This window comes from Myripristis murdjan, chromosome 13, assembly GCF_902150065.1.
Source record: "Myripristis murdjan chromosome 13, fMyrMur1.1, whole genome shotgun sequence".
In the NCBI taxonomy this organism is placed as follows: domain Eukaryota; kingdom Metazoa; phylum Chordata; class Actinopteri; order Holocentriformes; family Holocentridae; genus Myripristis; species Myripristis murdjan.
In genome coordinates this window covers 18,863,000-18,889,401 of record NC_043992.1, presented here as the reverse complement: position 1 = coordinate 18,889,401, position 26,402 = coordinate 18,863,000, and the positions used below count along the sequence as shown (strand labels likewise).

Sequence of the window (26,402 nt, the reverse complement as noted above, 5' to 3'; positions counted from 1 at the left end):
TGTTTAGAGAAGATGGGAGACACTGAAACAAAGGATCAAGGTCTAAGACTGCTGTGTGGTAGCATTTTAGGTTGAAGGATGAAAACAGCAGCAAGACAACTGGCAAGACAAAGACCGATGCATGCAAGAGCCTTGCTTTACATGCAATAACGCAACGTGCTGCCAGTACGTTGTGTTTTACTTGTTGTGTCTTAAATATGGCTCCAGAGGTCTGAAAAAGGAAGCTGTTTTTCTTTGCAAGATTATTCTAGTAAGACATTTCCCGGGTTGCATATTGTCTTTGTTTTACTCCTCAAGCTTACTTGGGGATGAAACTGGACTTACATTTTATTTGTTCTAGCACTGAAAGAAAGGATTTTTTCCAGTCATAGCTATGCTGACTAAGATTTTGCTTAAAGGACAATTCCAACATGATTTAAGTTACACTTAGACTTAACTGGCATGCATATTATACAAAAGGCACTGGGGATTTAACCACCCCTGTTTTTACCTCCAGTCTTTAGCTGTTCATGTCCACTATGCCCCCTGCCGTTACTGGAGACCGGCTCTTATTTGAGGAACTACGGCAAACGCCCTCAACATTTCAGTCATGAGACCTTGTTGCTCACTCCTTGTCTATTTCTGAGGAAAGCACACTTCGACTGAGACTGAAGAGAAGGGACTTTCATAAGCAAATGTGACTCTATTATTCTGTAGTCTAATCCTACTTAAGTTCAGTGCTCTTGGGATAGTTTTGTTGGAAAATAAATCAGAGGTGCTTGCCAGTTTCTTTGACACTCCACTGTATCAAAAGAAGATGTCAAGAACATAAGCTCCCCTCACTGAGTCAGTCAGTCCTTTTGTTCAATAAGGACAAGAAATCCTCGATCTTTAGTAAGTTTTTAGCTTGATCCAGTGCTTGAGCTTGAAAAAAAAAAAAAAAAAAAAGACATGAAATCAAACCAAACTGTTTATTAGTATAATTGAAATTTATACCCATAGGAGACAGTGGAAAATGTGGCTGCAGATCAAAAACTCACGTTGTAAGAACTTCAAAGATTTCAGCAGGGTGTACTTTTTAATAAGAGGTTACCAAATTCATTATATGGATATCTATTAAATTATGATGAAATTGAATCATCTATAATGCATCTATGTTAAATCCATGATGGATTAAAATCAACTATTTTTAAAGAAGAAATTGGGACGCTTGTCTCATGGACAGGTTTTGAAGACAGATTAATAGTATTCAAATCAACTATGATCAGTATTTAAATTTCAAAACAAGATGATAACACTACCTTGGTGTCAAAATGTTTAGCAAATTTATAGCTGGCTGTAGGCCACCTGTGACAATTCCTCCCTTGTCAGATCATCAATGCCTAAATCTCTGTAATAAAACACTAAAGTACAAGGAAAAAGAGTGATGTGTGAATTCTTACACAAAACTGTAAGTAAATGTGTGGCACTGCCACCAAGGTCCTTAAACAAAATGATGTTAAAAACGTATTCTGAGATTAAAAGCAGAGGCAAAGTGGAGAGGGGCATTTCAACCTCTTTCTTGACGCTCCTTTAATGGACGTGACATAGAGGGATCGCACTAGAGGAAATCCCTCCCTTGCAATGGGTGGTATATGACCAGACAGCCTGTCAAAATGGCCTCAGGCCCTTCAGAGGTTGAAGAAATATAAAAGTACAAAATGCCTCGTCAGCCCATTATTTCACAAGCAGAGATTTACAACTTAAAGAGATAGCACTGAATGCATTACCAACAAGGATATTAAACAAAGTGTGCATGAACTGGCATCACGCTGCAGAGATCAAAATGATGCTTCTGTCTGAATAGTCAGGAAACACAGCAGAGATATTGGGCACTATACAAAGAAAAGATGAAACTGGCCTGTTTTTACCACAGAGTATTTACAAAAGCTTCCATGTATGTCATGGAGAGCCTGCTTCTTTGCTTCTACAGTATTTTCAGAGGAATTAGAGAAACCTGTGTGCTTTGTAGGTTTGCCTGTGCCCTATGCTGAGGTGAAAAGTATTTGTCATTGACCTCTCTGGTAGTCCCAACTATCACAAACAGTGGGATTCTTGGCAGTAATACGCACTGCGGTCAAGTTTGCAGGTAATTGAGTTCATCAGGAAAAAGGCAAGGTGCATTTCTCTTTTCAAGATTCCTCCTTCTAGCAAACTCAACAGTCAGTTGGTATTTGATATCCCTATGAGCCCTTCGAGATGAGGCTAGGATCCTTTGTTTCCAGCTGCACACATCTAGCACATATGATTATTGGCTTAATATTATTGGTTTTATTTGTTTACTTGCCTGTAAAACAATAGATGTTATAGCACTGCTGTGCCTTCCCTCTGGTTATAATATGTATTTCAATCATACCACCCAAAACAACCATCCAAAAATCTTTTCATACACTTTCCATATTCCACCCACGTCAGGCTTGCTGTGAGGCCATCTCCTGGTAATCAGTCAGTCCTTTTGTTTTGCATTCCCACCCCACTGTGCCAGGATGAAAACTTGCATACCCAAGGTTGTTGAATAAACAGCTGGTAAAGATTCAAACTAATGCAACATCTTCCTGGCTCCTGCAGTTCATTCATCAGTGTTGATTCGACCGAATAAACAAAGAACATCCCACTGGGTGAGGACACTGGATCAGAGATGCTAAGTGCCAAAATGGGAAGGGCCAGAGTTGGTTTCTAGAGCGAGGAAGGGTCCAGAGGATCTTGTACCATCCTGTCCAGTAATGTGGGCTTGCTAGGTGGATTAAGAATGGTTCTAAGCTGAGTGCTACAGATTGTCAGGATTTAGGGATTTGGCAGGGAGGGATTGACAGTGGTGCGTGTGGATCGGGGTGGAGATTGAGAGCAGATGGCTGTGATTTGGGCGTGATTATCCAGCCGGTATTGTCACTGATCTCCATCATCCTGTTTCATTTTCCCAGGAAGTGCAGCTCATCTCAGACAGCGAATCCAGCTCCCCCAATCCTGGGTGATGGACTCTGCTAATGGGGAGGATTAAAGGTGCCTCTTCCTCAGTTTCTGTGATACTTCTGTCCCCCTCCCCATCTGTTCTGCAGTAGATGTTTCTAGATTGCCTGTTTGTTCAAAATTCTAGGTACTTGTCAAACCAAACAGCTCCCTACTTCAGCATCTTTTTTTTTTCTTTGACACAAAAAACAACAAAAAAAAGAAAGATTCTGAGAGTACAAATTTAATTATCATTTGGTGTGTGTTTGAAGATCGATATATCCCTCCATCCCAAAATATACACTCAAAAGCCTTGATACCAGTGGCGATTAAACTATTAGTGATTGGTGATTAGAGATGTTTAGGCTGTTCCTACAAGGCAGGAAGATCAATGAAAATCACAGCTCTAGATCATAGTCATTCTTTGGAGGAAATCTGCTGCATAGAAGGTTTGCCAAGGGATAGGGGCCAAAACTAATTGCCAAAGAAGGGAACTCATACAAAGCTATGTGCTGGAAGGCAAGCAATATTAATCTCAAAACATGAGCATATGTCATCAGGGTGTTTCTGGGCACCGTGGAGTCCATTAACAGCCAGCATCCATCAAGTGCGATAGTTTGTCCCAAGCCTAGGTTAGAGTCAGGTCAACCAATCTTTCTCACATGGCACATTTAAAACAAGGTTAATCCTGGTGCTGTCTTTGCCTTGTAGAGGGTGCACTAATCTGAGTGCTCCATTTAAAGGCTCAGGAAGGTTAACTCAAAAGCTCTGCAACACACACAAATGCCCACTTTTGAAAGACACACGTGCACCTAGCCATGCGTGTGCACACATACACACACACACACACACACACACACACACATACACACGTTTGTGTGTTGATGCACAGGCAGCCAACCACTTTGCCTTTAGGGATACAAGAGGAGGATAATGGAATTGTTTTTGCCAATTTCCTTCTTATACTTAACACCTCAAACAAAGTTAACTTTGTGTCCTTGCCAGTCTGTATTCTATTGAGGAGAGAATCAACCAACTCCATTCATTTTCACCCTTTCTTGTGTTAATTATTTCAGCTTCAAATTGAATAGCAACAGGACAACGAAGTAAATCAATTAAATTAAAATAACAGTGTGTTTGCAAGCTATTTCACATTTTTCAATATTTGATCGTTTCCACAGCCATCATATGTTAATGAAAAACAGAACAGATGTGCCTTTTTTGTAACCACTGGCAAATTCATTAATGGCTTCCCTCTAAATAAATAAATAAATAAAGTGGAAACTGTCGGTGTAAGATAAGGTTCAACTGAACGGAAAGAATAAAAAAAAAATAAATAAATAAATAAAAAATACAAGCACCATTACCATGTCACCTTGCCTTGCCTACAGTCCCACTTACATGAAGCTGGTTTGGCAGAGTGACACAGTGTGTAAAATACTGAGGGTGATTGATCTCTGTCCAATCTTTGTGACAGGACCCTCTGTAAGAAATGCTGCCTGCAGAATTTACACCAGCATGGGGTGTGAGTGAGAACACTCCTCTGTGTGTCCTCGTGTGTGTGTGTGTGTGTGTGTGTGTGTGTCAGTGTTTGTGCATCGGGGGCTGATATACAGGGCCCAGGGCAGGTCTCTTGCACAGGAGCTCTAAATTTGGAGGTGCTGGCACCTTGATTATGAGAGAGAACAGCCATGCTCAGGCAGGGGCAGGTAAGATTACAACCACCGGCCTGTATAGCCATCCATGCTGCATCCCCTGTAGCACCGCCACAATGCCACAATGCCACAATGACACAGCACTCAAACAAAAGTAAGTGTGTGGGTTTCAAGTAGACATAGCTACTGTTGCTATTGAGTGTACATGTCTGTGGTTGACGAGATATGCTTTTGTCTTTAAGTTTGCTCCTCCATTGCATCTTTGAGCCTTCCCTTTGAAAGGAGAAGAAAGTTCAAATCATTGTGTAACTTCAGCGATATTTTGTTGAACAATTGTTTAGCTACTTGTCAGTTCTCATTATCTTGAATACTGTTAAAACTGCTTCAGTGTCAGTACATCCAGTAAACAATGCTCATTTTCTGTGAACTGACAACTTTTTAGTACACTGTATAGTCTTAAAGAACAAATCACTTTTGTTCTCTAGATTTAGTGTAGGCCTTGCACTCTCCTTCTCCAATGAAGACAGATAATTTCAACATATGTGTTTGTGAATTGTGTTTGTGAGTCCTTGAGTCCTCGACTGTTCACTGTGTGCGATAAATTCAGAAAATCTACCTACACAGAGAAAAGGAAGGTATGTAACTCTGTGCTGAACTTTCGTGCAAGGTTCGGCACACTGCAGGAAGGATATTTATTAATGCTCATGAGACACTTTAAGTAGAGGTTAAATTTTCTCCTCACTGAATAGCTACAGTACCCTTAAGTATGATATGATATGGCATGGAGGACCACAGATATTAAAGCTTCAGGCTGTTTTTGCCAGTTTTGTTTTCAACCTTGGGAAGGAACTATCACTCTGTGCTATAGGAATAGAAGCATTATGCTAATGAGAGCTTGCCCTGTGAAGAATACATTTGCTGTTGGAAAACATTTTGGCTTCCGCCTTGGGAGCTAATTGAGTACTCTGACAATGCAGTGCTTGGCTGGTTCACGTACACACAGGGGTGGAAAATTCAATTTCGCAGCAGGTTCAGAGCACTCTGCAAGGAAAAGCAAGAGAAAAAGGGGTGCCTGGATTAAAGAGTGTCTGAGCTGGCTCTATGGCTCTGTGTCTGGCTCAGCGGGCATATTCTTTTCATTACAGTCTTGTATTCTATTGTTTTATTGACCAGCTGACAGTGAGACTGAACACACACACACATATGCAGGTGTGCACATATAGTATGTATGTCTGCTGATGTCGCTCCTGTTCCACCACACCAGAAAAAAAGTTTGCATTGATTTCCTTTTCTGGCGGTCTCTTATATATTGTCTCTTTTACGTGCAAGGGTCGCAATCACTGTGGGTTTGTCAAGGACTCACATTCACTTTTTTTCTTGTTTGTCAATGCAAGCATGCTCAATGAGGGGCACCAGCACAGTGGTCTTCCAGCGCCTGTCACTCTTCTGTGACCTCGGTGCTCTGTTTCTGCATGTATGATGCTATCTGTATATGCACTGTGAGTGGGAGGGACCCATGTGGTGCCACTAGCCAAGACCTTGACCTATCCACAGCAGAGGGTCAGTCCCAGTCACAAAGGATTGCTCTTTGTGCCTGTCTTCCTGATACACGTTAGACAAAGCAGCATGGAGAAGTGGCAATGGATGGCCCTGAGAAAAGTGGAAATAGACTAGAAAGAGGAATCTAGCTCCTGTTTTGGTCATGTGCCCACCACTCACACGCACTCACATGTGGCGACATCCGTGTGTCAGCACACACAAAGCCCACATACTGTATACACTCATGCTGAAATATTCAATTTGACAGTGTGCACTCCCGTGATCCCATTCACTGCCCACATTCATTTAAGCTACAGCAATACTCTGTGGAAAAACAGGATGGTACAAATATTTAACAAATTTATTGCCCTTGTTTATTTTGCTGTTTGCTCGTTTGCATAGCTTGTTGAACCGCAGTGTCATAAAAATTCATAATCAGCAGTTTTAGTTGCTGTGTTGCATCGTGGGTGTTGTTCACTGATCTCTGCAAACAAAAAGCTCAGTAAACACAATGAAGAAACCTGGAAAAAGGAGGATGTTTGAGAGGGGAGAATACAAGCGTACTTTGAAGGTAGGGTTACACTCATGGGACAGCCCGTCTCATCATGATCAACATACGACACGCCCTTGATCAAAGACAAACACTGCCCCCACTTTTGCACCAGTTGAACGGGGGAAAATACTTCCTGCGGTCCTCCTCAGTGCTGAGGAATCTAAGGCTCTACAATTGTCAGATCACTGCTGTCTCTATTCCCTTTGAAAGAAACACAGCTGAATCAACTTCTTGTCTGGCAAATTAAAACCTGTTCATAGACCAAAGCATTGTTTAGAACACACTGATTTCCGACCATGTACACAGACAAAAGCAATATTTTTCTAACAAAGCTTGGTTTCTTGTTTTAATGTTTGACGGTCTTCACTTTGAACCTATTAACTACTTTGTTTTGTTCTGCCATAATAATTAGTGGTGAAGCTAAGCCGTCATAGGTATGAATTTGCATTGCACTGTGGGATGAATAATTTCTCACTAGGTAGTGTATACCATTTTAGAACTCAATATGGGCTCAGGTTCAGAGAACAAAAGAATTAGTTTGTGAGCATTGCATTGCTGCGCTGAACTCAATCTCTCACTAAATGATTCTTAATTCAGAGTGCCCTTTCTTTCTGAGAATACTGAGACATTTAGCATTTAACGCTGGAGGTGTTATAGACTGTGCTTTGGCATAGCGATGGGACTCTAGAGTCTGCAAAGCAGAGGACGAGTGATGTTAATTTCAGTATGCGGGTGGCTGGCCGTGGGTGGACAATATTGAAATGGCGGCCTTTCTTACATTTTTAGTTACTGAGCAATATCACCAATGCTTTGCTGAAAACATAACTAGGAGTGATTCGCTCTCTGTTTTCTTGTTTGCACTCAGACCATAGGTTTCTATGCGGCTAGCCTTCTGTGTTATTAATGATGCTGTCTTTGTGTTATATACCAACAAGCTCGCCGTGCTTCTCAGTGTGGCAGAGAGGAAGAGAAAAGCAGAATGAGACAGACCAACTAGGGCATCTCGGAGCAGACAAGGTCTCCTGAACAAAGAAAAAGAGTTCATCTCTTAGTCTGGTGGTTGATGGGGCCACGTGGCTCTGTAGTCTGCTATTCCCTCCAGAGGGTCCGAAGGTCCTTGGCATTTCTACCACGTACAGAAATGACAGACAGGCTGGACATGTGAGTGGGCTGATGCTATTTATCTGCTCATGTTTCAAAGTTAGTCAGAGGATAGATTTATACATTCCGAGCTGGAACCTTGTAGCTTATGGCCCATTTTTCATGTGAGTCTCTGAGATGAAGCTAAAAGCTGAGGGAAAGCAGGAGAGACAAGATTTAGACAAATAAAGTCAATGTCCCTTTCAGTGTTTTTCTTTTTCCCCTTAAGAAACAGTCCACTGCCATCAGTCATCTATTTGCTTCGCTGTCAGCCAGGCATATGTTGGAGTTGTCCTGTCATGTTGCGTTTGGTGAACTTTAAGATGCCCCTGACCTGCTTTATGTCGCCGGAGGGTGAGGAAGCTGTGGGGTGGGATGATGGGAGGCACGCTGGTGTGGTGTCCCTGCATGAGTCTCTGGGGTCAGGTATAAGTGTACATCTGATGTACAGTCATGTTAATACTTACATGTTGCTATTTATTTCTTTATTTCCTCGCTGTCATACCACGCTCCCCTAACACGCTCTGGTTCAGTTTCCGAGCTCTCACTCCAGCCGTGTGACTTAATCAGTCTGACAGACTCTGGGTGCCCGAGGAAAGTCTCTCTCTCTCCGCAGTCCCCTTTCTCCTCAAGTTTACGCTCCCTGTGACAAACCCATTCTGGCACCTTTCGAAATGCAGTGCTCTCCTTTAGAGGGCCCTCTGCGGTCCCTTCACACTCACACACATGCCTACACATGCAAACACAGATTGTGTGGAATACATGCCACACAGAAAGAGGGCAGACAGGCACACAGGTACATGCGAGCACACGAACACATGCATGAGAATGTACACACACACAAATGCAAGATGCAGGACATGCACTACCCCCCAGGCACACATATCATGTCTCACACCCCTTTCCCCTAGATACTCTCTTCTCTCCACTTTGAGTGTTTACTCAAACAGCTTCCATGCATACAGAAGGAGCAGCTCCGCTCAATGGTTTATTCTTATTGAGTGACACTCTCAATTAGTTTTCGTCAGAGTCTCATGGTGTCTGACCTCTCTGGTTCTTCCTCAGAGCTCATTATAAAAGCAGTGGGATTCCACGTCCGTGGTGCTGCCTAACCTTGGCTTGGGTCCAATACATTCTTGCTAACAAAGTGGGCTGGAGAAAACTTCAGCCTGCTGTTAAGAACCTCCCTGCAGGGCTCACTATTTAATTCAGCAACATAACAGCACCCCCGTGGCTTCCTCAACCACTCCACTTAATCGGAGAAACTGAAAAACACTTTTCTGGAAGAGCCAAAATGGCACTCCTCCTTCCCTCAGTCTCTCATCTTTCTGGCCCTGTTGATATGAGGACAACAAACCTTTCTAAAGTGCTAGATATCATCACTAACAGCGATGATGACGGTTTACTGAAAAATGTCGCTATGTTAAAGAGTACAATGGATTGAAATTCAAAGTCATGCTTTTCTCACTGATTAATGCCAGCAAGATAACAAAAATGAGGCCAGATTCGATATGATCAGGAACCAACATCTAATGGTAGAGGACGATCCCTGGTGTGGAACCCCAGTGATGAAAGAGACCATAGGAGGGCCAGAAATACCTGGAGAAGATTTGTGCTCACAGAAGTGGGAAAAAGTAAGAAAATACACATGAAAAAGGAAAGTAGCTCAGAGGAAATGGAAAATATCTGTGAATGACCTAAACCCCCCATGGGGCCAAGGTTTTATTAAAGTCATTAAAGTCTTTCTCAAAAACTTTTACTGTCGTGTCCCAGCCTGACACTAACAGTCATTTGACCTCTGTGTGTTCTCAGAGGGGCAGTGTGTTCACCTTGATTGACCTGGAGTTATCTTTCTCAAATCAAGCGAAACAACACTCACCATACTCCTGGCAGTTTCTGCTCTGTTGGGATTGTAGTATGCTTCTTCATTTTGTTTGCTAGGTCTTGGCTATATGTCCTTTCTTTGCTTTTGCGTCTTTTTCTCTGCTGAAGACAGAGAGAGACCGAGCCATGGAGGTCATGAGTCTCGTTTCGGATCCTGCCTTACTTCCAAGGTCTCTATATAGGCAGCTATCATGCTGATTGCACCTGACAAACTTTTCCCTTGATGTTCCATTTCACCTCCTCCTATCTCTTGTCATTCCCTTCCACATGTCTAAGCATTTTAATGACATAAGCTTGCAGGCTTTCTCTAGCTGGGGTGAATTGATGGAGCAGGGTTCCCACCGAGCAGAACAATGTGCACGCTTTTGTTTCATATAAGGAAAGGAGGAGAGGAAGATAAAACCAACGGAGGAAGGTCTTTAGGAGTCAGATTAGCGACATATGTTGGGTCTGCTCAGGGATTCTCTCATTATTCTCCATTTTCAATATAAGTAATGATGAAAACGAAACATTTCCCTTTTCTCAAAGTGGCAATTTGCCTATTTAATGGCCGTGTTTGCAGGCCTGCCATCTTTTCATCCACTCTCTTTCTACTAATTTAATTCGTTTTCCCCTTTATTTCTAGGCTGATAATTTTCACTTTATTTCCGCTAAGCTTTGTTTGTTCACAGCGATCTGTCGCTGTAATTTATTAGAGCTGTCGGCCTAAATGATGTGGCATGCCGACACAGCCCAGCAAACAGTAGCCCCTCCTTCCCCTTCTCCTTTTATGGAGAGCTGCCCTACTTTTTTACACAGAGGAAGAGGGAGACATTACAATTAAGGTGGCGACATCGACCCCCTGGTGGCCATGCTCAGGGACCAGATGTCCTGTCAAAGAGATGCTGGCCCTCACCTCCAGGGAGCTCTGGGTTGAAATCTGGTTCACGTCTCAGTGGGGGAACACTACTGCTCCTAGTCCATCATTAATTCAGGGATAACAAATTCTGGAAGTAAGGGCCTCTTTTCTTTTTTCCCTCTGTGGGCTGCTCTACAACCTACTCATTTAGTCATATACTGATTTTCTCTCCCCATCTTTTTGTCTCTCGCTCCCTCATCCTGTCTCTCTCACACTGTACAAAAGGTCAACATCTTTGTTGCTTTGTTCACATTACGTGGATACCTGTAATCTATCAGCAACCCAGGTATATCAGGAAATTCAAAGCACAATAACCACCTGTCTATTAACATAACTGTAGACTATAGGAAATAGCCTGTGAGTCACACTTTTATAGTGCCAGTATGTCTCTGATATGTGTGCGTTACATACCAGGACTGCTTTAAACATCAGTGTGTGTTGAGATTGATAATCCGATATCATTAAGTTTCCAATAAACATGGGGGGCTTTTCAGAAAACAAATAGTCTTGTCCGCCCCCTAATTTGACTAGAGTGTTACGATGGCATCCTCTTTTTTTGTCTTCTCTTCCTCAAGGTTTCCATGAATGAGAGATGCCCAGCTATCAATGTTGTATGAAGTACATGTCATTTCTTTCAGACAAGGCCTTAGAGGAAACGCGATCACACAGAGACCCCACAATCTTCACTTTTTCATTTCCTAGCCCCGGATGCTGCTTTTCTCTCTCATTCTGTCCTGTTCTCCTTTTGTACAAGGCGGCTGCTGGTTTTTGAGATGAAAGACACTTGTTTGGCTGCCTTCAAAGAGTCACAGAACTCACTGAAAGTCACTTGTGTTGCAGTGCTGTTCATTCTCCATTTTATACTCAATATGAAGGTGATGATCAAAAGGATCAGAGCTGAGGGAGAAGCTAAAAGATGTCTGCTTTGGAGTAAACAACAACAATACCAATCCCCAGACCCACGCAAGCCTCTCTTTCAAGGATCGTCCTTCAGCTAAAGCTTGCAAAGGGGCCTATCAATATTTCCATATGTGAACAATGCTGAAAAAAACTGAAGAAATGAAATGCTGGAGGAAGCTGATATCCAATAAATAAACTGTAAGGGCCAAAGTAGTTTTACTGTGTAATTTATGTCTTGATTTTTGGCACATTAGAAAAAAACTATGGACAGATTTGAAACGATTGTACACATCTTAAGGGTCTGAAGAGGGGGGAGATATCATGGTATCAAGCAGTTAGAGAGTCTGCAGATGAGGACTGACAGTAGACTCCAAGCCATTAACTTTCCACTCAGTGTGGAGCGTACCCATCTGGAGGAGACTGTCTGGGCGGTGGGAGATCCAACAAATTTATAGGAAAGCGCCTCCCTGTTTCAGATGAGGCTGTCAAACTAGTTACAGTTTCTAGAGCTGGGTCCGAGCAAAGTGCATTTTTTAATGAAAGTCATGTTAATTATTCACGCTCAAAACCTAGACAAAGTTTAGGGGCCACGCACCAGAGGTGATGAGGGGATTGGTGACACCTCTGAACATCCCACTGTGTGCTGCCATGATCAACTTTAGATTCCCTTATGCATTTTTTATGTCCTGTCGTGCTGGTGTCACACAGTATTGGGAAAGAGGCACGCACTTTTCTCCACCACTGCAACCACAGTGAAACATAAGCTAAAAGTTACATAAGGGCATTAAAAAAAAAATTTAAAAAAAAATAAATAAATTAAAAAAAAAAAACACTCTTGTATTACTCTACTAATCTGTTGCATACATACAGCATGGTGTCTATCACCAATGAAAAACCATTGAAAGAAGCGTTTTAAACCGTGCAAGTCAAGCTGTTAATAGTGAGATAGGCAAACAATGTGAAGTAATAAAATTAGCATACAACGGAAGCGAGGAATAATCACATTTGTGCTCGTTTGCACAAACACACAAATACTGTACACACACACACACACACACACACACACACACACACACACACACTCACAAACACACACACACAACACATGCATTGGCAGTAAGGATTAGGGCTGCAAGCCTTAGATACATTTTAATTTGTGACAAGAATCCACTTCCTTTTGAGATGTCTTTCTTTTTTCCTTCCTTCTTCAGTACCTTCTCCAAGTGTTATATTTTTTTTTTCTCTACCTGGGAAGACATTGCGCTGTTATGATCTTAATCAGTCAGCTATTAGATAACAATGCCTTTCAGTGGGGGAAAATCCTCTAGAGTCAGCCTGAAAAGCAAGAACAGGAGTATTACCTAAATGCTGCTCTGCAGTTTCCAACCAAACCAATGAAATTTCTGACTTGTACTGTACCGTTGCCTTTTCATCTTCTTTTTTGCTCAGCTTCTGTGTGCATCAGGGGTGAACAATGGATTCTACACCCGCCCTCAGAGAAAACCTTTTACCTACAGTGAGTGTTTGGTCAAACATACATCGCAGACATCACAAATTCCGACTATTACAGAGATCAGTACCTTGAGGAAGAGTACATCAGAAATCTTAGCAATGACAGTGCTACCATTTTCCCTCCAAATACCTCATGGGCATTAGTGATGATAAGAGCCCCAAATTGCAGTGAACTGGAGCACTGAATCCCTCTGAGCAAGACACACACCTGCGATGATGACACTGGAGGGTAACAGCAACTGACGGTCCATTTCAGAGTGGCTATCCACTGTGTCCACTTCCTGCTCTTATAAGAAAATGAGTTGACCATGGTGGACCTGCCTGTTTACCCGACCCATCTAGCCTGATGTTAGTTCTTTTATAGGCCACTGTCCATTCATCCGTCATTTCATGGAGCTCTCTGTAGCAGCATTATCACTTTAGACAAGGCTTCAATAAACTGCACATGGCTTTTAGGGCTCTCTCTCTCCACTATAATCCAATCTCTGATGTGGAGTCTGTTCATCATCGTGCACCACAGGCATTTTCCATGTCCCTGTGCTCTGCATTGCACAGGAAGTAATGGATGGCCTTGCCCTTGGTGCACCCCAAGGCCTTCTGGTTCCTCTTCAACTGTTTGTCTTGAGGTTCCCTCAAATGGGTCTGCAGTCTGCACTGTGGTATTTTGATTTGATTTAATCAGGTTAAAAAGGTTAGAGTGAGAGAGAGGTATGGGGTTGCCCTGCCCAGTATTGTGAGCCAGGTCCTCTGCTATTTAGCATTGGGCAGTAGCCAAGGTAGAGTGGCAAACTGCAATGACTCCTGTACTCCTTTGTGATTTGCACTAACGTCCCCCAGGGATTGAGCAATGACCAATGTGAATTCCCCCAGGAGGCCAGCCAGATTGAAACCCCTGCCAACACATTTGAAAGGATAGCAAATCATTTAAACTCCCCAACACGCATTAGCATTTTTCAACGCCCGGGCCAGCCTCCACAATATTAAATTGCACTTGAAAAATAAAATAAAAATCAGAGTGTGTGAAAAGAGCTCTTCAACCTCCAGATCAGTAAAGGGAATATTGGAGTGGCCAGTAAAAATTAATTATACCTTAATTCATTTTGTTTACTCTGTCAGCTTTTCTGACAGTACTGAAAGGAACAATGTGGCAGGAACCCAGAGTGGTGAAATATATCCAGGGATTGCCCTTAGCTGATCATGCCTCTGACACCACATTATTATTGCATATAAAAATAGGCCTTGTGCATTGTGGAGTGGGCAGAGTGAATATCAGCAGTAGCATATTAAAGATACGCCATAAGCGCAGACTTCCAATCAATACAGCTCTTTTCTTATCTTTGAGCATATTAATGTATGTGAATCAATACCAACCTTTATGTATAGCATTTTAGAGATCAACCAATATTATCCAGCCCCCAATACTCACAAACCCTGGTCTCTCAGTAGCTCCATCAACAGGACACTTGGAGATCTGGAGCCATCTGCTGTGGCAGTAAGGCAGATTGCTTTTTGGTAACACAAGGGGGAGATATGTTGGTTGGTTGTATACAGGAGACAGTTTGGAGTGTCTGTGTGCCTTAGTGTATGGAGATGGTGTCAGCTTTTCTGGTAAACAGCTCTATAAAGCCACAGAGCCACAGGTGTAAGACTAAACTCATCTGGGGATCAATAGGGGGATTTTTCAGTCAATGTGCACACCAAACACCCCATTTCACAGATTTCCTCAGCCTGGTGTCAAATGCTCCTATCGTCCTTTCAACAAATGCACTAATTAGGATGAGAGAAGGTGGCACATTGCCAGCATCATTGTTGCTGGATGCGGGTCTGTGGGGGTGGGTATCGATGGTGGGCAGTGTCTGGCTCCTATACTAACACTGTGATCCTTACTAGTGAATGTAATTGTCTCAGTGGGATGAGCAGGTGGCTTAAAGCCTCATTTGGCAACTGGTGAAAAACCATACCCATCAACACTAAGGTATGGGGGAGGGTGGCAATATTAGGCTTTTTTAGATTCTCAAAGCCACACAATTCCCTCTTGGCAGATTTCAAAAGTTTTGTTTTGGATCAAGAGTAACTTTTTTGCTGCTGTTGTGTCTGATGTGCTTTGCTGAATAAAACATCTTTTGGTATCAGTGCCAGATCAAATAGCCCTTCAAAAACTCATGCCTCTCAGCACTGGTGTCTGGTGCCCATACAGATAACTGTTTTCCTATTCCTCTGTTACACAGGGGCAACCATGCCCTCACATGCAGGGCAAAATTTAGCCATGCGCACTCACATGCAGCAGCACAACTGCAGAGATAATCATGCCAGATGCACATCAATTCATGTGGCTGTCCTGCACCAAAGTAGTGTAAAACTGTTCTCTAAGCTGGCAGTGGAACTTGTTATAATGGGGTCAAGATGCACTCAACAGCCATGAGGTATCCTTAGAAAAGAAGTGCATGCTATCTATTGCCACTGGTGTTTCCAAAACACATGCACACCAGTTGTTATGGCAGGGAGAGACACACGCACGTTCATCCACAGGTGAGGAGCTTCTCTCTCCCCAGATTCTGCTTGTACAAGTTAAAAGGCTGATTTGCATTTATATTGCCGTTCAAGGCTTGCAGCTGTAATTGGCGTTGCACAGCAGTACCCTCTCGTAAATGCAGAGACAACACATACACACGTGCACGCTTGCGCATACACATATAATGCATGTGCACTGCACAATTTGAAAGTCATTTCCATCATTCCATTGTTATGAAGTATTGGCATGAGAACATTCTGACAGTGAGAGAGGTAAAGAGAGATGGAGGAAATGAGGGAGAGGAGAGAGGGATGAGTTCATCCAGGTGTAATATTGAGCTGTCCTAGAAACTTCCCGCCAAACACTAGGAAGTCCTTATCAGATCAGGAACCCAATTCCTCAAGTGCCTCCTGTACTGAGGCACTGAATGCATCTTCTAGCCTTCCTTTTAACACACCCTTTTACAGTCTTGTCAATGCATTGGCTGGCTGGTTTACTCACAAATGCCTCAGACGCATGCAGGATACATAACACTATATCGGTGGCAATGTGCTGCAGCAAAGCTTGCATGTGATTTACTCAAGGTTATAACGGTAGATCAGCGCAGATAACATCATCCCCAAGAAAAATGGGATGGAAATTTTCGGGCCATGACCGAGGACTTTACGGTCAGTTTACACCCATATGTTTCCCATAGCTTAATGAGACTGCTTGGCATTGAGCAAAGGTAGGTCAAAGAGGCTGCTTGCACAGGTTACATGCACATCACCTTAAATGTGCATCAGCCTTTAAGGCACTGTAGAAACATAAGTGGATGTCAGGAGATGTCTTTAAAATGGAGGTGGGTTGTAGTAGAACTAAATGAAAGACAGGCCAGCAGAGCTACCAGGGTTTCCATTAGAAAAAAATTGGTGCCAGTGCATGTGCCCTGGAAGATTTCAATGTCATGAATAAATGGCACAAATTCAAGTCAAAGATTATCTGGGTTTATTGAGCTCAAAAAGTGATTGATGTCCAGGCTGTATAAAGAATGGCATCATCAATTCATGTGGATTTATAATATTCTTGAAAAGTAGGCTACTTTTGCTTAGCCATTATATTCCAAATAATAGAAGTCCCATCAAAAGACTTGCTATTTTACAAATAAATAAATATTGTTGCATTGGGACAACATGTAAACACAAAGAATTTCCTCCAGCTTTAAGCATGCATATCCTCAAACAAAACAAAACTGCCAACTTGAAATCAAATTATTTCTGTTCGCTATGGACCTTTTCTCAGATAAAGTGAAATAGAATAAAAACTATTTTAAAACAACTGAAAAAATAACCATAATCAATTGCTGGCTAATATCATTTTACTTATTAGTAAAGCAGTGAAGCATGCTCTGCCGACTAAAAAGCAAGGGTGCCAAGTGTTTCTTCACAACCTGCATTGTGCGTCAGCCTTGTGACCTGGTCCTCTCCTCACTGCGCTGTTTTGATTTGATTCTGCGGAGAGAACCCTTGCCCTGCTGGCACGCTGGCTAGGCAGGCTACGGCATTCAATCTGAGTGCATGCTTTATAAGAGTGAAGCAACTATGAGACAAATGTAATGGTCATTTAAAAAATGTAACGGTTGTTTAAAAATAAATATTTTTTAAAAAAAACATATTGTGCTAAGAGGAATCTGACAAAACATTACAACTGAAGAGATTTAAAAATGTCTTCAGATTTTCCTGGTTAAAAAAAAGGTAATTGCTGGATAACAGAAACACAGAAATACAGAGAGCTACAGGACTACAGAAATAACACTAACCATGACCTACATGTTTTTGTTTGTTTGTTTCATTTGTTCCTCATTTTTTATTCACTTATTTAACAATGTGTATTTCCTATGGCATAGGGAGTCAATATCAATATAGGGTACCATTTGGTGTCCCAGGCAGAAATCACTCACTTTTCATGAAACATTTGCAAAATAACAAAACTCTGAGGGTTTATTATAAATGGCCAAACATTTAAACACACATTGGTACAGAGATACATCTTTAAAAGGGTGTTTTTCATATTTAAAAAAATTTTCTATGATTAGATGCATGTGATTTTGCCATGTCCCAAACTCCTCTCTACTAACTTCACTGAGTGAAATAAGTAGATAAATGATATACAATGTACAAACCTTTTACATGCTCTTGTTGCTCTCATCAAGTACTTGAATAAAATGAGTCAATTGGATCATTTATGGTCTAATGTAATAATAATAATAAACGTTTTGCATGTGTCCCTGGATTTGCTGTCCACCCTGTCATTAGGTGGTTACTGCCACTATAAGAAACCACCTGCTGTAATCAGTGACATCACTATCACTGCTTTGTCTTTTACAAATGGAGTGAAGAATAGCTCATGCAGAGAGAGTACATATCAACATTTATATTTTGACATTTTCATCATTTTATGATTGAACTTGAATGTGTTCAATCTTAATGTGTCCACCCTGTCATTGCAAAATATGAATCTATATAAATGCTTTTCAGAAATTCAAAATATGTTTGTTAAAGTATACACAGTCACCTTCCTAACTGATACATGTTGCTAGCTAATGGCCCACCATGTGCTCATTAAATGCAAACTTCAGCCAGAAACGTCCACCCTGTCATTGTCCACCCCGTCATCAAGTCTAGTTTTATAACAGTTTTATAAGTTTTTCAGTGTTTCAGAAGTCAAGTGGAGGACAAAACATATGCAGAGAAAGAAACCATTTGAAAGGATACCTATGTTTATACTTTTTGTGGTAGGCCTACATTTAGGGACCAACATGTTTTTGTTTTGTTTATATCAATCTTGTTTGTTCCTCTAGTTGAAGGTTTTATTTATTTAATTTGCTGTTGTTGAGTGTCATTTCCAAATGTAGCCTACCTGTGCACAATTCAAAATACAGTAGGTGAAAAAAGTCATGTTTTGCCAAAAAACATTTGTTGACAAAACCATAACATTGTCCACCCCGTCATGTCATTGTCCACCCTGTCATGTTCATGTTTTATGTGAATAAATAATTATTTTCACAAGTTATCAAAACCTTTTGTGTGATTTTGCTCTGAAGAGATTAGGGCCAAACAGTATTATTTCAAAGTTTGACCAGATACCTTTATTTATAGAGTTTATTCAGAAAAGAAAGTACAACTTTCACAGATTTTACATATACAAACATATTTTTCCATAATTTCTGTATTTTTGAGAGATGTTTTCCAGAAACTAAAATATATTCCTGAACGAGGGACCAAATACCTTTCTGAAAATGTACATTTTGTAATCAATATGATTAGAACATATTTACTCTATTTAGAAATTGTCCCATGACAGGGTGGACACATTTTGCAATTCACTTGTACTTTCTATTCTTGCAGTCAATTTATGAAAGGTGCAGGAGCTTGACCAACATGCATTTCTAACAGCTTAAGGTCTACTTTATACAATGGATATGGAGTTCAGTGGAAAATCTCATCTTTTTTTTTGTGTCATTGGGAAGTCTCAATGGCACTCTATACTGATATTGACTCTAGGTTTGTTTTCCTGATTTGGGAAAAATGCCTTTACGTGCACAACTAATGCTAAATCAAGGTTGGTGGCATCACTCATGTAAATTAGAAAATCAAACATTGAAGCTCTCCATTCCAGTACAAAGCATATTGTTCTTGCTGTATCTAGAAATCATTGCAAAGAAAAACAACAACAACAACCACAACAACTACAGCAGCAGCAGCAGCAGAAGCAGCATCAGGAGTAATTCCACCTCTAACAGCGTCTGATCACATCCTGACCAGTTTAGGCTTGATCAGTCTGTTTAACAGAGGGAACTGTGATGCAGATTTCTGCTAAATCAAAACGTGATAAGATAAAATGAGTGGAACAGTTTTACTTCTTTTTGGTGCAAATCAGCATTGAAGAAATTTAGTTGAATCAAGTGCAATTTTCTTGATAGCAGTTGACTGATCTGCTTTATTTGGCTGTGTTTCAATATATTGAAGCTTGTTTTAATATTACCCCCGAAATAAGCGAGGCTGTATTTGAAATAAGAAGAATTGTTTTATCCCTATGGCAAAATTTTTCACTCCATTTAAGACAAAAATAAGATGTTAAGGCGGAAGCGAACATGTAAGATTAACATTTTTGCAGTGTGCTCGCACTGAACAAAAGGTCTAGGCAGAGGGCTTATTAATGTTTTCCCGACAACAGAGTGCCTCAGATTTGCTATTGCAAAGCAGAGTTTTGACAAGAAAGTCACAAAGTTCTCATTTCATCATTTGAACCTGCCTCAAAGTGCACCTCTTTGTGTTCTACAAGCAAAAACAGATCCAAGCAGTAAGTCTGACTATTCTTTTAAAATCAAGGCTTGGCAGAGACTCGATTAGCAGAAAAAAACGACAAAAAATGTGCAAGGACCTCACAAAACACGAGCATTAGCAATAACACCTGCCCTTGAGCCCCGCTGTCTCACTGCTTTGCGTCCTCCAAGAGAAAACAGTGCAGTACGTTGTATCACTACTATACTAATAACACCCCCACAATCAAGCACACACATACACATACACACACAATCCTGTGAAGCCAGATTGGCCACTTTAGAGAAATAACATACTGTGTTGTTTGCTGTGCATTAGACTGCAATTTAGAGGCCATTAATCCATCCCATAATCTGTTACCAGAAAAAAAAATCCTGACCAGAGTTGGAGAAGACTCCTGAACTCCCTCCTACCTGACCTTTACCAATATCTTACCCTCCTGTTGAGGACTGATCAGCTGACCATTTCTGCTCACGTCTCCCTGGAACAGTGTGTCAGATAGATGGATATGACAATAAACACAGAGCAGAAAGAGGAACTGCAACTGCTAACCCAGCCTCTACAGGTGACCCAGTGATCACAACAGCATCTGGTTGAATTACTTAACATTGCCGCCCAACAGACATGTAATCCGGGATAATGCCCTTTTGCTGAGTATTCCAATCTGGATAAATTCATCCCCCAGGAATGAGATCCAACTGCGGAGTCTAAGAGCGAGATGAGGGGGCTGGGGTTGATTGGTTGGTGGCAAAGGGAACGGCTGGGGTTGGGAAGAGGGTCGTCTAGATGGATAATGAAGCCCACACCAAACGGCATGTTTTTGTTGACAGGCTGAGTAACCACGTGGGAGGAGGCAGATCATTGCCTGGTTCACCAGCAAGAATCCAAATTACTCATATTTCTTTGCCCACAGACTGGAATCCTGATTGAGCGAGGGTGACACTTTGATCCAGTCAAATACACTCTGAGGAGAACATTGGACATTGCTGGCCTTGGTTATATTTACTTACTTGCTATATTTTTTGTGTCCATAATGTTCACAAATGCAGCATCAAGAAGACTTTACTCTGGCAATATGTCAAATACCACAAATTTGAAAATGACATATGTGAAGAAGAGCCCATCAAAATTTTGATCTCCTGCCTCACTGACCACACTTTGACTCCTGTTTTTTTTTTTTTTCTTTTCTCCATGGGTGGTCATCAACTTAACTGAGGAGGGGGAAAAAATCAATCAGTTATATCACTTGATCTCATGTGGGATCATCAAAACACAAAGTCTTAGCCAACACTGATTTTCTTGGAAATAACATCTCTCCCCTTAATGCCACAGCCATTTCCAAGCATTGGGACTTAGGAGTACCAGCTGTCCAGAGACAGTCTCTTAGATTATTTATTCATATGTTTACTTATTACCATAAATATCCAACGGGGCGCTCGGCTCAGAGGGATTACAGTGGGCTTAATCTTGCGTGGCACAGAAATGAGCAGGGGTCACAGCGGCTGAGGTGACTTAAGCTGGCTCGCCTTGATGGGACATGCAGCACAAACAAGAAAACAAACTGCACGGCACTGGTCTGGGCCCCTTCGTGGACTGATGACATCATCTTTCACTCAGAGTGTTTGCATAACATGATCCGGCCAGGGTTAGCATTACTCAAGCCAAGTGTCATGTAAGATGACTGGTTGAGGCATACGAGCAGGACAAGGGCAAATGATGTGTTAATTGTCCCATCCAAGAATCACAATTCAAAATACAGACAATATCCAAACTAAATCGCACTCTGCACTGCAGTTGTTAGTGATGTGGAAACTAAATCAGCATAAATCAGTGTGATTTAATTGCTGGCATGGCAGAGCTTATAATAACATGCAGGAAAAAAAAAATATTGGTTTTAGCTTTCATTTAGAATGGGGATAAATCAATTAATTACCATTGAATTATTATGGGTCATAATCCGTGCATTAGACAGCAGTGTAATGTCTTGCTTACAAATAACTATTCATAATAATGAGACCGAAAATTGGCCAATGTCATTTGTGTTTGATTAGTGTTGTGGAATGTAATGGAGTGTATTTCTTTCTGTTTTTTTTTTTTTTTTTTTTCTTCCCCTCCAGAGAAGCGGGAATGATATCCTCTATGAAAAATCCACACATGCAAACATGACATTGGGTAGACATTTAATTATAGTTTTGTTAAGAAATATGTATCAAAGCCTGCCGCCCATGAAAAGCGGATTTAGAATCGTCAGACAGCAGTTAATAGACACAAGTAAATGAAATAGAGGCTGTTGGGGTGCTAAGACCTGCTTTCCAGGACTAAGAAACAGCTTAGTCTGGCTGGGTGGTGAAATCAGGAGAACTGAATGAGAGAGAGAGAGAGAGAGAGAGAGAGAGAGAGAGAGAGAGAGAGAGAGAGAGAGAGAGAGAGAGAGAGAGAAAAGGGGGTGCAGGAGATATTTAGGGAGATTGGGATTTCATTTCTGTGCAGCTCTGCCCCTAGTGGGTAAAGCTTGATTCAAGTATCGCCCAATAATAAGACTTTGTTTTTTTTTTTTTTTTCTTCCCTGAGAATGTGGACAAAATACCCAGCCAGCCCAGTTTGCATATTCATTTCACAAGGTGTCAAGGGATTTCAAGAGAGACAGAAAGACAAAGAAAAGAGCGGATGACAGAGAGAGAGGGACCACATGATAAATTCAGCCCATACGCTTTACATTGACAGTGTGTAATTTTTTCCCAGCACTTCTTGGCCACAGAGACAAGCACATCCAGTTTAAGACTATTCTTAAACTGCCCCGCCTCCACTGGGACGCCGTGATCTCAGATATTACAACACCCTTTCCCGACAGAAGCTGGGGTTCTCAATCACACCACATTGTGCGAGAGAAAAATAGAGCGGGGGGAGAGGGATGGAGAGAGAAAAGAGGGATGGTTCATCAGAGAGGGAAGGAGCAATGTGCTGCTGCGAAGCAAGGAGTGAAATAGAGAGACTGAGAGAGGAATGTTCGACCGTATAGCCGGGACGGGGAGGGGAGAGGGGGTAAGCAAGGAGATAGACGAGGTCCTGGACAAGTTTGGCCTGAGGTGACTGTGTTCCTGGAGACTGTCTCCCAGATCCTCCCAACTGGTGCTGTGTCATCTGTCACTGGCTGAGGAGGTGACTGGGAAAGAAAAGGTGCCCTAGATACAGTAACAGCACAGGCAGGATGGAGAGCAACTCGCCAAAGCCCTACTCTTGGTCTCACTTTCCTTCTCTGTCACTCTGCCTCGCTCGCTGATCCATTTCTTTCTCAAACTTGAGAGAAAAATTGCACAGTGCCTCTACATACGATTTCGGTCCACTTGCCCTTTCTCTCGTACTCACTCACTCTATCATTCTCGCGGGATAGTTTCACATAAGGATGTGGCTGCCATGGTCACAACTCCCCTCTGTCCCCCTGTTCATAAAAACGAGATTGTTTTCCGCAGCTTTCTGCTGACACTAGCTCGGCACATAAACAGAGCCGTAATTTGTACAACAAGAGTAAGCTACAAGGGAGCACTTTTTTCCCCAGAGGCAGGGAAGGGGAAGGTAGGTTGTTATCTCCTGTTTACCTAGCAGGAATTGCAGTATTTTATATTATGGTAATAACCAGCTCTGCTGAAATGCACGGGAATAGCCTCATTCCAACTGCTACTCTCTGAGATATGATGTTTGTTGTTTTCCCAGAGCTGAGGTTATGCTTGTAATGGTATGTGGGTGACAAAAACCATCAGTATGTGATGGTAACAGAATAAACTTGAAAGAGAAAAGTAATACTGCACATTGTTTTCAATGCCCCCATATATTCTTTATCCCAAGAGTAAAGCATTGAAGACATATGATAAATGCAAATTTTTTTGAGACTTTTATATTTATTTACTTTTTTTTTTTTATAACCAAAGCTACTACGAACCAACATTTTGTGCAAATATTCAATCTTATAAGTAAATAAATAGCAAGAAAACTGTTAGATACTGTCTAATGTCTAAAATATGCAAATAAACTCAGCGAACAATGAACTTTCCAAAAGGAGCATGGTTTGTATCTGGAGATCTGAGGGATGGTTTGTCAATTGGCAGACATGCAAGAAAAGGAGTTATCGACATTTTCACAGTTCAGTAAACTTATACATATAGTATGAGTCAGATGCACTGGATCCAAAACTTTGCAGACGTTTGAGGCAGTGGAGAGAGAACAGACTCTTGAGTGGTCATGCAATTCTGCATCATAATAAGCACAGATGGTACTGAAAGACGAGGACACAAGGCTGAAATCAAGGAAAACAGACTACAGCAAAAGCAGCAGCATTAAGGACAGTGACAGCAGCTACTATGTCTGCTGTGCAAAAATCATCCCATAATCAAAGTCTTGACCTATAAAGTAAGACTACCACTTCCTTCTGTCCACTTTCTAGATCCATTTCCATTGAGTTTGTGTCACCGTCCCATCTCATGCAGGCGTACAAAAACCAGATACGGAAACCGACATCCCGACATCCTCTGTGGAAGTGATCTAGACTCCCTAAAGCACAGGCGCTGCTGAGACCAATATTATTAGCTTCATCACTTCAGTCAGTTTCAAATTGGTGCTCTGTTCTAAGTGTGTCCTGACATAATTACATTCTCTCTGCTTGCACATGTACAATGAATCAGTGGGGAGAGCGAAAACCTAATAAACGTTTCTATTTCCCCTATTTGAGAGTTGTTTTTTTCCCTCTTTTTCCCCTCAAATTGTGAGTGTGTTTGTGTGTGTGTACCTCTGCGTGATATCAATCAACATGTGGCACAGCAGAATTCATTGTCAGGGAAAATGTCTCTTGTTTACCAGGGTCCATTTGTTGTTGTATTACATGTGTGTTGCCATCTCTGAGCTTTCAATTTGACTGTGATGTATCCACAATCTCAGAATCCCAGCTTGTAAGAAAGATTTTGCCTTGATTCTTGTGTTTTTTTTTTTTTTTAAACAAAAGGTTACAACTCCCTTGAGGAGACAAAAGACACACACATACGCAAACACACATAGACCCCACACACACATTCATTCAGCCAGTGTCCTCTTTAGGATGTTTGTCTGGCGTGATGGGGTCAGATTTTGAAGAGAGGCAGTGACAGAGCTGCTGACCCTGACCATCCAAAAGGGTAAACCGGGGCTCTCATTGTGGGCCGGACGCCGCGCAAGTAGCAGACAGTCATCCACGGTCTGACTCAGCCCTGTGTCCATCCAAATATTAGACACATGCTTTCTAAGGGTAGAGTTCTACTTTACTTTACTCACTTCTATTGTTTTCCAAAGACAACCACCTGGTGGCAAGCTGGGGAAACAACTAATCCATCCTCATTCTGTCCACAAACAGACTGTCTAGGAATAAAAATAACAGCAGCAGACATTGTCCAAGGGACTGGTTGGTGCCCAGCTGAACTGGTGAGTCAGGATTATAAAGCACTCCACAGTTACTCCTTGCCTATTTTTTATTTTGACCACCCCCACCCCCCAACCCATAGTTTGACTCAATGGAGGAGAGGCTTTCAGTTCAAAACAATGTGACTCAGGAGTGAACGCTTGACTGAACTGCACCAGGGTTAGAAGGCTTTCACTTTGCTCCTTATGTGTGCGTGCTAGTGTGTTCGTGCGTGCGCGTGCATGCGTGTGTGATGTGAATACCAAGGCTGAATGGGAACTGGGAAGTATTTAACTTGTCCGCTTTGAAAGCTATGACAAACTAAACAGAAAAAGTGCCGGCTCCAACTATTCACAGCTCGGTAACCTCAGGACAAACGCACAGACTTTATCCAACTGCCTCGCTTCTCTGGCGCCTCAGACGTTAACAGCGCACATGGGAGTGCTATTTTATGAGTAGTAAAAAAAAAAAAAAAAAAGAAAAGAAAAAGAAAGACACAGATGGCAGCGTGAGCTCAGACATCACAGCGAAAAAACATGAATCCGGCGACATTAAATTCCCCCAGCCACCGTGTCACATACAGCACTATCAGAAGGCACGCACGTGATGTAATGAATAAGCAACTTAATCCAGGTGAACTTACCATGTCCGGAGATCCACAGGAGCAGGAGAACCCAGGGGAGCATGACTGGGGGAAAAGTGAAGAGGGCAAAAAACCTACGAAGAACAGTGGGCGAGTGTGAAATTGAAGTTGGCAGGCGCGCACACTTGCACGAGATGAGACAGTGCTCCTCTGTGCTGCTGGGGAGGGACGGAGGGAGGGAGGGGGGGAGGTGATGGGGTTAGGAAGGATGCTACAGTCCCTCAGTGGTGTTTCCTTTTATCAGGACGGGGGGGGGGGAGCCTGGTCCTCGGTCCTTCTTCTCCTCCTCCTCTTCTTCCTCTTCTTCTTCTGCCTGTTTTCCTCTTCTCTCTCTCCCCTTTCTGTGTCACTCGTCAGAGTTGCCGGTGGTCAGCTGCGCCTTGCCTTGCCACGCTCTCTTGTTGATAGGAGCTTGTAGACTTTCTCTGTGTATGTGTGTGAGTGTGTGTGTCTTCGCT

The 26,402-nt window shown here is 42.0% G+C and overlaps 1 protein-coding gene across 10 annotated transcripts in view; it reads right to left on the bottom strand.

Moving 5' to 3' along the window:
* kirrel3b (kirre like nephrin family adhesion molecule 3b) overlaps positions 1 to 26,094 on the bottom strand; it is a 189,806-nt gene extending 163,712 nt beyond the window's left edge. For all 10 annotated transcript variants that reach the window (XM_030067616.1, XM_030067618.1, XM_030067620.1 and 7 more), the window contains exon 1: positions 25,945 to 26,094. In XM_030067616.1, coding sequence (XP_029923476.1) covers positions 25,945 to 25,987 — 43 coding nt within the window. In that variant the 5' untranslated portion in view covers positions 25,988 to 26,094. The remainder of the gene's footprint in view (positions 1 to 25,944) is intronic.
* Between the last annotated feature and the right edge of the window lie 308 nt (positions 26,095 to 26,402).